At 49.4% G+C, this 13688-nt stretch overlaps 1 protein-coding gene across 1 annotated transcript in view; it reads right to left on the minus strand.

Moving 5' to 3' along the window:
- The window catches only part of myo1f (myosin IF), a 42520-nt gene that overhangs the window by 4721 nt on the left and 24111 nt on the right, over nucleotides 1-13688 (minus strand). Inside the window, exons 10-23 of the mRNA XM_035413761.1 lie at nucleotides 13349-13545; nucleotides 12708-12788; nucleotides 10979-11065; nucleotides 10424-10510; nucleotides 9513-9680; nucleotides 8633-8718; nucleotides 8217-8298; nucleotides 7239-7345; nucleotides 6455-6553; nucleotides 5479-5623; nucleotides 3641-3755; nucleotides 3104-3273; nucleotides 1841-1986; nucleotides 1210-1356 (exon numbers count right to left, since the gene is read on the minus strand). Coding sequence (XP_035269652.1) covers nucleotides 1210-1356; nucleotides 1841-1986; nucleotides 3104-3273; nucleotides 3641-3755; nucleotides 5479-5623; nucleotides 6455-6553; nucleotides 7239-7345; nucleotides 8217-8298; nucleotides 8633-8718; nucleotides 9513-9680; nucleotides 10424-10510; nucleotides 10979-11065; nucleotides 12708-12788; nucleotides 13349-13545 — 1717 coding nt within the window. The remainder of the gene's footprint in view (nucleotides 1-1209; nucleotides 1357-1840; nucleotides 1987-3103; nucleotides 3274-3640; nucleotides 3756-5478; nucleotides 5624-6454; nucleotides 6554-7238; nucleotides 7346-8216; nucleotides 8299-8632; nucleotides 8719-9512; nucleotides 9681-10423; nucleotides 10511-10978; nucleotides 11066-12707; nucleotides 12789-13348; nucleotides 13546-13688) is intronic.

The following is a 13688-nucleotide window of genomic DNA, read 5'->3' on the forward strand; positions in this document are numbered from 1 at the left end:
GACTGCTCATACCGGTCGTTGAAGGAGAGGGACAGTGTGTGAGTGAGACTGCGCAGACGGGACAGTGTGTGAGTGAGACTGCGCAGACGGGACAGTGTGTGAGTGCGACTGGTCGTACCGGTCGTTGAAGGAGAGGGACAGTGTGTGAGTGAGACTGCGCAGACGGGACAGTGTGTGAGTGAGACTGCGCAGACGGGACAGTGTGTGAGGGAGACTGCGCAGACGGGACAGTGTGTGAGGGAGACTGCGCAGACGGGACAGTGTGTGAGTGAGACTGGCCGTACCGGTCGTTGAAGGAGAGGGACAGTGTGTGAGGGAGACTGCGCAGTGGGGACAGTGTGTGAGTGAGACTGCACAGACGGGACAGTGAGTGAGTGAGACTGCGCAGTGGGGACAGTGTGTGAGTGAGACTGCGCAGACGGGACAGTGTGAGTGAGACTGCGCAGACGGGACAGTGTGTGAGGGAGACTGCGCAGTGGGGACAGTGTGTGAGCGAGACTGCGCAGACGGGACAGTGTGTGAGGGAGACTGCGCAGACGGGACAGTGTGTGAGTGAGACTGCGCAGACAGGACAGTGTGTGAGTGAGACTGCGCAGACGGGACAGTGTGTGAGTGAGACTGCGCAGTGGGGACAGTGTGTGAGTGAGACTGCGCAGACGGGACAGTGTGTGAGGGAGACTGCGCAGACGGGACAGTGTGTGAGTGAGACTGCGCAGAGTGTGAGTGAGACTGCGCAGACGGGACAGTGTGTGAGTGCGACTGCGCAGACGGGACAGTGTGTGAGTGCGACTGGTCGTACCGGTCGTTGAAGGAGAGGGACAGTGTGTGAGTGCGACTGGTCGTACCGGTCGTTGAAGGAGAGGGACAGTGTGTGAGTGCGACTGGTCGTACCGGTCGTTGAAGGAGAGGGACAGTGTGTGAGTGCGACTGCGCAGACGGGACAGTGTGTGAGTGCGACTGCGCAGACGGGACAGTGTGTGAGTGAGACTGGTCGTACCGGTCGTTGAAGGAGAGGGACAGTGTGTGAGTGAGACTGCGCAGACGGGACAGTGTGTGAGTGCGACTGCGCAGACGGGACAGTGTGTGAGTGCGACTGGTCGTACCGGTCGTTGAAGGAGAGGGACAGTGTGTGAGTGAGACTGCGCAGACGGGACAGTGTGTGAGTGAGACTGTGCAGTGGGGACAGTGTGTGAGTGCGACTGGTCGTACCGGTCGTTGAAGGAGAGGGACAGCTTGTTCTTGGTCACCTCCTCGTACCGCTTGCACAGCAGGCTGATGAACTCCGTCTTGAAGGTGGACTCCAGCAGGCTGTCGTACTGGGTCTCGTGCAGAATGAAGAAGTCGTCCTGCCTCGTACTGCGGGAAAAGAGGAGCGACGGAAGAACGGAGGAAGGAAGGAAGGAATGAGGAAGGCGGAGGGAAAGACAGAGAGGAGGAGCGAGCATGATCAGGGAGGAGAAGGAAGGAAAGAAGAGAAAGAGAGAGGAAAAAGAGAGAGTTTAATGTCAGAAATGCAGTTTCGAGCCAAGCCCCCCCCCCCCCGTTAACTCAGAGAACGTTACTGAGAATTCTGAATACAGGAAATGGGGGGGGAAAGCCTGTAGACCATGCACTGCTGAGAGACGCTGCCACTTCCTGTTTTTCACTAATATATCTGCGCCCACCATAAGAGCGTGACTGCAGAAGAAGGCCACAGCAGTGACATCATCGTTCTGCGGCTTTTAGCTGCTTTTAGCTGCTGCTACCTGGCAGGTCTCAAATCAAGAGAAGTGAGAATGCACAAGCATTCCCATCATCCCCCACCCCCCCCCTGCACCGCCCCTCCCCCCCATCACCTCACCTGAGTGAAATTCTGCACACGCTCCCCAGTTCCATTTTCCTTTTCAGAACCTCCTTGATCTGTCCCTTCTCTGGCCCCTTCTTCACCTTCTCTCGGCCAATCAGGTAGATCCCCCTCGGCGTCAGGATCAGGTCCCTCTTGATTGGCTGGCGAGGTTCAGGAGGAAAGAGCAGGGTGTGAAACAGCGGGGAGTGCTACTGCTTATTAGGGCGTTATCGCAAATGAACTTTCTATGCTCACTGTTCAGCAAGCGAAAGAACGAAGTCCGAACTGTAAATGTGAAAATGTCCTGTGGTTATTCATGTGAATTGTGATGCATTCTGGGATTTACCCTTCTGAGAATAGGTTTTTTGTAAGAGTATGTTTTTTTCTGTGTCTGTGTTCTAGAACTCGGCATTGTCTCCAGCGGCGATTGTTGCAGCAGCATTAGAATGTTCAGTTAAGAACATTCTAATCGCACATCTAAATGGACTGAATGGACTGCATTTATATAGCGCTTTTATCCAAAGCGCTTTACAATTGATGCCTCTCATTCGCCAGAGCAGTTAGGGGTTAGGGGTTAGGTGTCTTGCTCAAGGACACTTCGACATGCTCAGGGCGGGGTTTGAACCGGCAACCCTCCGACTGCCAGACAATCGGTCTTACCTCCTGAGCTATCTGTGACCTCTCACACTAAAAAAAGTGTTAACATGTAGGCAGTCAAGCATCACACACAAAAGCCTGTTTAAAAATATTGCTACATTTTCTCATAACTCGGAAATGCCCATGCTCGCTGCTGCAACCGTCTTTGTCAATTCTTCCGGGGAGGCTATGGTCAAACTAGCTGACCCCCACCTTGAACCTGCGGTCGAATTCTCTGACCCCCACCTTGACCCTGCGGTCGAACTCGCTGACCCCCACCTTGACCCGGCGGTCGAACTCGCTGACCCCCACCTTGACCCTGCGGTCGCACTTGCTGACCCCCACCGTGAACCTGCGGTCGAACTCGCTGACCCCCACCTTGAACCTGCGGTCGAACTCGCTGACCCCCACCTTGAACCTGCGGTCGAATTCTCTGACCCCCACCTTGACCCTGCGGTCGAATTCGCTGACCCCCACTTTGAACCTGCGGTCGAATTCGCTGACCCCCACCTTGAACCTGCGGTCGCACTCGCTGACCCCCACCTTGACCCTGCGGTCGAACTCGCTGACCCCCACCTTGAACCTGCGGTCGCACTCGCTGACCCCCACCGTGAACCTGCGGTCGAACTCGCTGACCCCCACCTTGAACCTGCGGTCGAACTTGGTGACGGAGTCGGCGAAGTCGATGCGCTCTCTCTTGGCGAGGAACTGTCGCAGCTCTGGGCGGTCCTCCATGCCCAGGTAATCTCCCACGAAGTTCCGGTTGATGCTGTTCCTCCGGCGCTCCTTGGAGTTGTACAGGATGTCGGAGGCTGAGAGAGGGAGAGGGATCACGTTGCGTGACGATTCGTATTACACACGCAATACATTATAACATCCCTGTAATTCACATGCAGTATCCAGACAATTCCATCAAATACATAATAATATGTAATCGTGCAACACGATTTATGAAATTAAACATAAATGCATTCTATTTTCAGAAATATGTAAGTACGTATGCTACATATTTTTATACACATGAATGTGTAATACTCCCAGTGTACATCAGGGGTCACATTTCTGTTTCTGAAATCTAAACTGAACTTCGTGTAGGGCAGTGTTGACCTTTGACCTCAAGTGTCCCTCCACCCATCCATCCCTCCCTCTTTCCACTTCGCAGCCCCCTCCCTCACTTACCCTCCTCCCTCATCTGTTCATACTTCCTTCTGGCGATGTATTTCCTCCAGGCCTTCTGGATGGTCCTGGCGAACGTGTCGAACTTCCTCTCCCTCATCTCCTCCAATAGAAAGAGCTGGGAGAAACGGCAGTGTTTGGCAGTGAGTCATGTTGGAGAGCTGGTATCAGTGCAGGAAAACAACTGAAATTCAATTCATCAACTTGAAAAAAATAAAATCGTAGAACGCTATAGGAATATTTCGGTTAATTAACTTAATTTAAATTCATTTCCTGATTTAGATTAGGGGTGTGCAATCCTATTCCTGGAATGCCAGAGACAGTCCTGGTTTTCGCTCCATCCAAACCTATGACTACATAACTGTGGTAATTATCAGGCTTAAGGAACACAAGTGACCAAGCGCTGGGGGTACTCAGCAGTTGGTCAATCATGCTCTGAATATTTTTAATAATTCCTCAAAGTTTTGTGATCAAACTCAGTTGGAAGAGAAACCAGAAACATCTGGATTCTAATACAAAAAGAACTTCATTTTTCCCCCAAGGAAGAAAGTGGGGAATCGACTTAAAATGTAAAAAAAAAATTCAAAGAACTGTAAGAAATGCAGTACATTGCACAATGCAATGACACAACCCACAATACTACGCAGTTTATAAAAACATGGACACAATCTGACATGTGGAGCGTCCCAGTCCTGTTCTGAATGAGTCTGGATGAATGGAATGGGCCCCACCAGTCCTGTTCTGAATGAGTCTGAATGGAAAAGGGCCCCACCAGTCCTGTTCTGAATGAGTCTGAATGGAATGGGCCCCACCAGTCCTGTTCTGAATGAGTCTGGATGAATGGAATGGGCCCCACCAGTCCTGTTCTGAATGAGTCTGGATGAATGGAATGGGCCCCACCAGTCCTGTTCTGAATGAGTCTGAATGGAAAAGGGCCCCACCAGTCCTGTTCTGAATGAGTCTGAATGGAATGGGCCCCACCAGTCCTGTTCTGAATGAGTCTGAATGGGAAAGGGCCCCACCAGTCCTGTTCTGAATGAGTCTGGATGAATGGAATGGGCCCTACCAGTCCTGTTCTGAATGAGTCTGGATGAATGGAATGGGCCCCACCAATCCTGTTCTGAATGAGTCTGAATGGAATGGGCCCCACCAGTCCTGTTCTGAATGAGTCTGAATGGAATGGGCCCCACCAGTCCTGTTCTGAATGAGTCTGAACGGAATGGGCCCCACCAGTCCTGTTCTGAATGAGTCTGAACGGAATGGGCCCCACCAGTCCTGTTCTGAATGAGTCTGAACGGAATGGGCCCCACCAGTCTGTTCTGAATGAGTCTGAATGGGAAAGGGCCCCACCAGTCCTGTTCTGAATGAGTCTGGATGAATGGAATGGGCCCTACCAGTCCTGTTCTGAATGAGTCTGGATGAATGGAATGGGCCCCACCAATCCTGTTCTGAATGAGTCTGAATGGAATGGGCCCCACCAGTCCTGTTCTGAATGAGTCTGAATGGAATGGGCCCCACCAGTCCTGTTCTGAATGAGTTTGAATGGAATGGGCCCCACCAGTCCTGTTCTGAAGGAGTCTGAATGGAATGGGCCCCACCAGTCCTGTTCTGAATGAGTCTGAACGGAATGGGCCCCACCAGTCCTGTTCTGAATGAGTCTGAATGGAAAAGGGCCCCACCAGTCCTGTTCTGAATGAGTCTGAACGGAATGGGCCCCACCAGTCCTGTTCTGAATGAGTCTGGACGGAATGGGCCCCACCAGTCCTGTTCTGAATGAGTCTGGACGGAATGGGCCCCAGCACTGATTCAGGGTGCGGTTCTTAGGGTGCGGTTCTCCTCACCGATTCCGGGTTCTTGACGAACACCTTGGTCCGGCCCATCTGGTACTGGTCGGTGTCCATGTTCACGGAGCGCAGGAGGTGCAGCACGCCCTGCTTCTCGTCGCCTCTCCAGCCCGGCCACGTCTCCGCAGTCAGAATGGCGTACCTGGGGGGGGGAGGGGGTTAGGGTCACACCTGAGACGGGCTGAGCTCACGCCAGGTGAGAGGCAAGGTGCTCCCCGAAAAAAGGGTTCTATGGCTTGTCACATTACATTACAAGCATTTAGCAGACACTTTTATCCAGAGAGACTTACACAACTTTTAAAAATTTTTTACATTGGTCGTAGATTCGATTCCTGGGGTAAGACACTGCTGTTTGTAACCTGAATTGCTTCAGTAAATATCCAGCTGTACAAAGTCCTACCCCAGGAATCGAATCTATGACCTTTTGGTTACAAGCCCAGTTCCTTACCCACTGTGCTACACTTTTCTTCATAGGGAACCCCTGTTTAGTTCTTTATGGAACCCTGTGTGGTAGATGCATTAGAAAGTGTGAAAGCTCCCAGATTTAACCAAAGAACCCTTGAACTAGACAGGGGGTTCCTCCTTGGAGACAGAGAGGAACTCTTTTGGAACCCCTTTCTGCAGAGAGAGTCGTATGTAGTCCTGGCCTGGGTCAAATTTTTTAACTGAGAGTTTTTCAAGTTTTCTGCCCCGTGAACCGTTTCCTGCGGCTCGCCCCCCCCCCCCCCCTTATTATTATTATTATTATTATTATTATTATTATTATTATTATTATTATTAATAATAAAACAAACGCAGCGATGTCGACGCGTGGAATTCAAACCCTCTGTGACATCACAGTGTTCGGCTGAATGGACACGCCCCCCCCCCCCCTTATTAAAACAAACGCAGCGATGTCGACGCGTGGAATTCAAACCCTCTGTGACATCACAGTGTTCGGCTGAATGGACACGCCCCCCCCCCCCTTCCTCACCTCTGCAGGAACTTGTTGAAGACTCTGCGGTAGGCGAACCCGGCCCTCCTCACGCGTATGTTCTCCCGAAGGCCCAGGTACTCCACCTGGTGCTTCGCTCTGCGAAACGCACACCACAGCAACACACCAAGCGGTCAGCCGGCCAGCGGCCAAGAGCACCCGTTCAATACTCCGCGCTACACAGAGCAAAAGGTTAAAGGTTAAAGGTCACCCGCTAGCTTCACTGCCCTCTATCCACTTGGTCTCCACCCTAGGTGCCCTCTCTCTCTCTCTCTCGAACATCTGGGAAGTTAGAGTCTATGACATTGGTGTCCTGCATTCTGACTGGCTCTAGCACAGTTATTTCTAGCCACTGCTATTTCATGGGTCAAGAGTTCATTTGACTTAATCTTCTGCCTCCAAGTGTAGCCCCACCCATACAAGATGATGACTCTTCAGAGGAAGTAACTGACAATTAGCTCATCCGTGTAAGCACAGCACTGGAAGGTGGTCAGACTTATCTCACGCCAGGCTAACACTGATGGCTAACACAATAAGGGTGTGAGCCTGACAAGTGTTCAGTCTTTTAACTCAACTCCTGACAGAGTTAAGAGCATGAGCCCACCATGCAGAGTAAAGCAGAGTAAAGTTTACTGTATGGATAGTTGAACACTGGACGTGTTTTGTGTAGGTATTTTATGGACAGGTGTATGAGCTGCAGGTGAGTCTGACGAGTAGACTGTGACAGAAACGGGGACGGTGGTGGTGGTGGTGGTGAGGTTGGGGGAGGGGTTTGGGGACGCACCGGCTCTCCTCCCAGTCCTTGGGCCTCTTGGTCTCGTTTGGCTTGATGCAGCGGATGTAGTGTGGGGTGCACTTCATCAGCGTGTTCACCAGGTCGTTGGCTTGTTTCTATGGGAACGGCACACGGAACGGTGAAGCGCGAAACACGCGTGATGAAGCGCACGTCTCGCGCGGTACACGTGTTCGCGCTGATGCGCGCAGCGTTCACAGCACAGTAAAGGCTCGCGGAGCGCGTGGTCGGTGCGATAGTGCGTACGTGGCTTGCGGTGTGATGAAGCACACAGACAGACGAAGTGTGAAAACGCACTACCAAACACTGCAGCTGTTCCCCTTCGTACACTGCTCACTGATCTATGGGTGCAGCTTCGGCTAAAGGGGCACAGTTAACGCAGGACTGACGCACAGAGCAGAGGTGAAAAGGTGCAGTACTGACACAGTGCAGAGATGTAGGGATGCAGTACTGACACAGCGCAGGGGTGTATGGATGCAGTGCTGACACAGTGCAGAGGTGTAAGGATGCAGTACTGACACAGCGCAGGGGTGTATCGATGCAGTACTGACACAGCGCAGATGTGTAAGGATGCAGTACTGACAGCGCAGGGGTGTATGGATGCAGTACTGACACAGCGCAGAGGTGTATGGATGCAGTACTGACACAGCGCAAGGGTGTATGGATGCAGTACTGACACAGTGCAGAGGTGTAAGGATGCAGTACTGACACAGCGCAGGGGTGTATGGATGCAGTACTGACACAGTGCAGAGGTGTAAGGATGCAGTACTGACACAGCGCAGGGGTGTATGGATGCAGTACTGACACAGCGCAGGGGTATAGGGGTACAGTACTGATACTGTACAGAGTAGAGAATGTGGTACTGATAGCACAGAATCAGGAACACAGCACGGACACACAGCACAGAGGTGGGAACACAGTACTGACACAGAATGGGAGGACGCAGTACTGACAGGCGGTGACTCGCACCTTGATCTTTGAGCTGGCAGTGCCAGGCCGACCCTTCTTCTCTGTGTTCAGGTTTTCAGGGAAGAGGCTTCTGATGAATTCGCTGACGGGAACAAGAATGAGCCACTCACAGACACCGTAAGGGACATCACACAAAGCCACATTCATGTAGTAAACCGCGTGTTTGTAAGCGCCTGTCAGCCGCTCTAAACTAAGCAGCCATTGCTGCTGTCCACATTAAAGCCAGCTGAGATCAAAAAGCAATCGGCCCATTATACTGTTTCGGGACATTTTCAGATGAGTTGCTCCGCATAATTATTTCTGGGGAAATACTGTTCGGCGTCAACTAACAGAGTTTTAGAACATCTGCAGACCCGATCCAGACTGTAAAAACAGGACCGGTCCACAGAGAGGGCAGCTGGTAAAATGGCACCTACTGCACGCTGCTCTGCATGAGCTCGATGAGGTCCGTGAAGAGAACATCGCGGTTTTTCTCACAGAACCCGTTGATGTCGTAGGAGACCTGGGGGGGGGGGGGGGGGGGGGTGGAGACGATGATCAGAATGCTGTACAGGGGTTCATGAAGGTCAGTGTAATTGTACTGACAGTGTAACAGTGTAAAAAACCTACATGCATACTGGCCCTGCAGTAATGCAAATGGCCACCCCTGCCACAGATTCTTAATTGGCACCAGATACTCAGCTTCAACATATCCCTCAAATTTTTTTTACCCTTTAAGGTGTGAGGTCACAAATATGTGATTGGAATGTTCTTAACTGAACATTCTAACGCCGATGTAACAATCGCCGCTGGTAATTGAAAGCGATGGAGTTGTAGAACACTGTCGTGGAATTTTGAAAAGAACATTCCAAAAATGCTGAACTCTTCAGAAAGGTTAAGGACAGGAGGTAGCGGCAGGTAAAGGGGGCTTCCAGAGCTGTATCCCAGAATGCAGTGCACATTGCCGCAGCATCATACTTGGCCGTGCTTCTTGAATTCATTTTCAAAAGGTGCACCAAACGGGCATGGAAGACAGAGCATAAGATCTTAAACATAAGGATTTGAGTATCTGGTGAGTCTAATGAATCTGTGGTCAGGTACTCCCCCCAGTAACGAAAGTGGGGCTAAGGAACCCGACATTTTGACATAAGCTGTCAATCATTGGTTTGTTCAAGCCAAAACAGGTTTTGCGCCCCACGGCAAAACACAATTACAGGCTCAAATCGGCGAATCACTGACGTCAGGCAGGATTGTGATGTCACGCAGTCAGGTGGTTTAATGACACACACACACACTCCCAGCATGCTCTGTGCCCACCTTGCCGGCGTAGTGGTGGATGACGAATCCGGAGTTCCAGCTGTTGAAGTGCTCGTGGGTTCCCACGGCCGCCTGCAGCTTCTGCAGCAGCGTCCCGTCCGCCCCCTCGCCCTTGGCATGCATGGTGGCGCACACGTCGTCCAGGACGCTCATGACGCCCGGGGGATTCTGGGAGAGCGGAGAATCAATCAATCAGGCAGTCCGTCAGTAAATCAATCAATCAATCAATCAGTGAGTCAGACAGGCAGTCAGTGAGACAAACAGGCGGTCCGTCAGTCAGTCAATCAATCAATCAATCAATCAATCAATCAGTGAGTCAGACAGGCAGTCAGTCAATCAATCAATCAGGCAGTCAGTCAGTCAGTCAGTCAATCAATCAATCAATCAGTGAGTCAGACAGGCAGCCAGTCAATCAATCAATCAATCAATCAGTGAGTCAGACAGGCAGTCAGTCAATCAATCAATGAGTCTGTCAGTCATTCAATCAATCAATAAGGCAGTCCGTCAGTCAATCAATCAGGCAGTCGGTCAGTGAGTCAATCAATCAAACAGGCAGTCAAGATAATTACTAAATCTTTTTTCAAAAGTGAGGTCAAAGATGTCTAAAGCACAAGTTCTCATTTTTGAAACTGATTTTCTACTGTTTACCAATTAAGTGAAAAAACTAATCCTTCTACATCTACAGTGAACAAACTAATCCACTATTTTGCTAAATTATATTACAAATTCACACAAACACACACACACACACACACTCAAACGTTCAAAAAAAGCTTGTGAAATGCAATGAATATCTCTGGACTAATTCACCATTAAACATAATGCGTGCTGCTGACTGCAACCTTTGCTCTGCGCATATATAACCGCTCAGGCTAGCGTTTAAAAATCTAAGTATAAACCATTGAACTTACCAGCTTGTTCTCAATGAGGTCACACACCACTTTGTTGTTGAAATATTCAATTGGTGTCCACTTAATACCCTCCTGAACATACTCTTCCTGAAAGAAAGAGAAAATAGACAGGGAATGAGAGAGGGAGATGCTGGCGCTACCGTTAGAATGTTGAAAGATGCGCGACAGTGTTCTCGCAGCTGGGAGGAACATCGGAGTCTTTAAGACGGTGATGTCACAGGCAAGGGTGTCTGGGTAATGTAGTGTGGTACAGGCCAGGATGTTAAAGCATAATCCTGAGACTGCTGCCATTAAAATATAACATTTTAGAGGAAATCATTGGGCTGCTGGGTGGCATATCCTGTTAATGCACTGTTATTGTGCTCCTACACTGTAAAATGCCCAGTGCTAATTCAACTCGAACTCTCATTAGAGTACATCTGAATGCACTCTGTCACGGTTGAATTAACACTGGACATTTTAGTGCATAGTGTTAAACAGTGGAAGGCTGATAAAAGCAGTGGGAGTAAGTGTGTGGAGTGAGAGAGAAGAGATAAAAGATGGCTCCTCCCACACCTGTTCGGCTTTCAGCGTGAGCTCGATGAAGATCTGCTGCAGCTTCTCGTTCACAAAGTTGATGCAGAACTGCTCGAACCCGTTTCTCTGTGAAAAAAAGAAAAGAAAAAACGCAGGAAAGCTGAGTCATTCGCAAACATTCTTAAGCGAGGGCGCGTTTGTGAAGGGCGGTGGTGTTTGTGGGGAGGGTTACAGAAGTGTACCGCTTACTAGACCCCCAAAACCAAAACAGACTGTTTATTGAGCTTACAGGGAGTCAGTAGGGTGTGATAAAGAGACAGCGCTCAGCTGCTAAAAATCATACTGGAGCAACATCATGCAAACCTTAGGTTTTCCACACACACACAGTGCAATCATGTTTTGTGTCGTCGAAAGCCAATGTCATGGGGAATGAGTTCGGTGTCTTTGGTGGTGGGGCGCTGATCTTGATACGTATGGGTCGGTGCCCAGCCAGATACAAAGGTTAAGCCGGTGTGGTGTGCTTGCAGGATCGTTGATGTACTGTTTTGCCACAATTGTGTCTTTATTTGATGACTTAGGGTTTTGGCTTTGATCTTTGGGAACATAAGGGGTGAAGTGCGATGGTTCGGGGAGCCTTGTCAACACGGTCTCATACGCATCATGTGTGTACGGCCATTCAGCTACACACACACACACTTTTGCGACATTGTACATCGCCATTATTGAACGTACTGTACAGTAAACTGCATTCACTTCAACCTGACGTTCCTCTTTGACTCTTAACCACCAGCTGTTTAAACCTAGCAGCTCTAAGGTCCTCACACATACACACAGAAGTCAGGATATCTGCACCCCGCAGTCACTCCCCTATACGCCACCACGCTGTATATTTCACTCTTTAAACCCTTTTCATGACACTTGTTACATGTTGCCCCATCCCAGCACTTTTTGGTAATTTGTATTTGTCCTAATACTGTAGCTTATTCTTCTGCCTAGTTGGCTTTGCAGAGGTTAGGTCAGAATAGTGTTCACCGTGTGAACTAAACTGTGTTCTTGGCTAGAAATAGCTGCACAAAATAAGTATTGTACCTTACTGAACCTGTGTTTAGCAGTTGTCTATGACCATGAAATGCACTTTTTGTGCGTCTGCCAAATAAATGTAATGTAATGTAACGCTAGTGTCGTAGCAGGATACACAGTTATATTTATGCAGGCCGCACAAGCCAGAGGCACGTCCGCATATACCAAGATAGACAGCGATATGTATAGAGCCACACTACTGGCGGACAGCAGTTTCCTCCGGCTATTGATATTATTTCAGATTTAGTGTATTTTTTATTTATTTTTGCCATAACAGCACATATCTCCGCGTTTTAAAAGAAGCCTTCCCCTAAGGTGCACTGGACCTGCCGCATTGCACAAATCATTTATTAACCTGTTTATTATAAACTTTCCTTGCACGCTTTTAGTGTGTGCTCCTCCTCCATTTTGTTTCATGAGACGCAGCGGGCTATCGTCACTGTGGGCAGTCCGCGTTCGTTACCCCTGACCCTGCTGCACAGGCCTGTTTGGCTCTCCAGGAAGCAGAAATATTCAATTCATGTTTATTCGTACGCCGCCTTTTAAACAGACACCGTCGCAAAAAACCAGGCCTAAACCCCCAAAAAGCGAGCGATTGAGGGGTGAAAAAAACTCCCCAGTGGGAAGGAAAGCACTCAGACAGTAGCAAGTAAAAAAAAAAACTCCTCAAGTATTTCCAGATACTCACCTGGAAGATCTCAAAACCATAGATGTCCAGAACACCAATGCTGTATTCCTCATGCGGCTTCTGGATGGCTTTGTTAATAGCCTGGAAGGGAAGGAGAGTGGAGAACAGTGAGAGAGAGGCACTTTGCAAGGGTGACATACGTTTGAATAGATGACGTGCTGGAAAGCCGAGAGCTTAGGCTGGGATTCAATCAACATTTTGTCCTTAACTTTGCCAAACAATTAAGAGTTTTTTTCTTTCACAAGCACAGTTAGTTAGGAGAGTTCAGCAATAACTAAAACGAACACGGCAGGCTGTGTTTGTGAAGATAAAGTGCAACTCTTTGTGTTTAGTAGTAAGCTAAAGTTAAGGACAAAAGTTGATTGAATACAGGCCTTAATCTGTCCAGCTGTGTTCTCAACAGTATTGTCTCTTTATTACATTATGATGTATATATTTCACATATATTTTCAAAGATATATTGCATCTATATTTATTCAATACATTTATGAATGAAATACAATGTAAATAGTTATCTTAATTCATGGGAAATTTAATGTGTAATTTAACGTATCGGAAATGCAGCTCTTTTCGTTATGGTGCGTTTGTGAGCGCCAGCACACGCGTGTGTTGCCGGGGCGACCGTCGGAAGCGTCGCTGACCTCCACCAGGAAGTCGAAGAGGCGGGCGTAGAGGGCCTTGGCCAGCGCATCGCGGGTGTAGCAGGTCTGCTCCTTGTTCAGGGTCACGTTGATCGACTCCGACTTGCCCCCCCACTTGGAGTCCATCTTGCGGCTGGTCAGTTTGTCCTGCAGGCGTTCCTGGTCTATACCCAGCAGGAATGCAGGGAAAGCCAGTACTGGGGGGGAGGGGGGGGAGGAGGTATTCACATGAGATGCTAAATCCAGGCTTGCTCACTGAGTCTGCTTTGTTGGGGTGCAAAAGTGTATGTATTTGTGTCTGTGGAAGTGTGTGTGTATGCTCGCATATTTGCACATGTAT

This window comes from Anguilla anguilla, chromosome 4, assembly GCF_013347855.1.
Source record: "Anguilla anguilla isolate fAngAng1 chromosome 4, fAngAng1.pri, whole genome shotgun sequence".
In the NCBI taxonomy this organism is placed as follows: domain Eukaryota; kingdom Metazoa; phylum Chordata; class Actinopteri; order Anguilliformes; family Anguillidae; genus Anguilla; species Anguilla anguilla.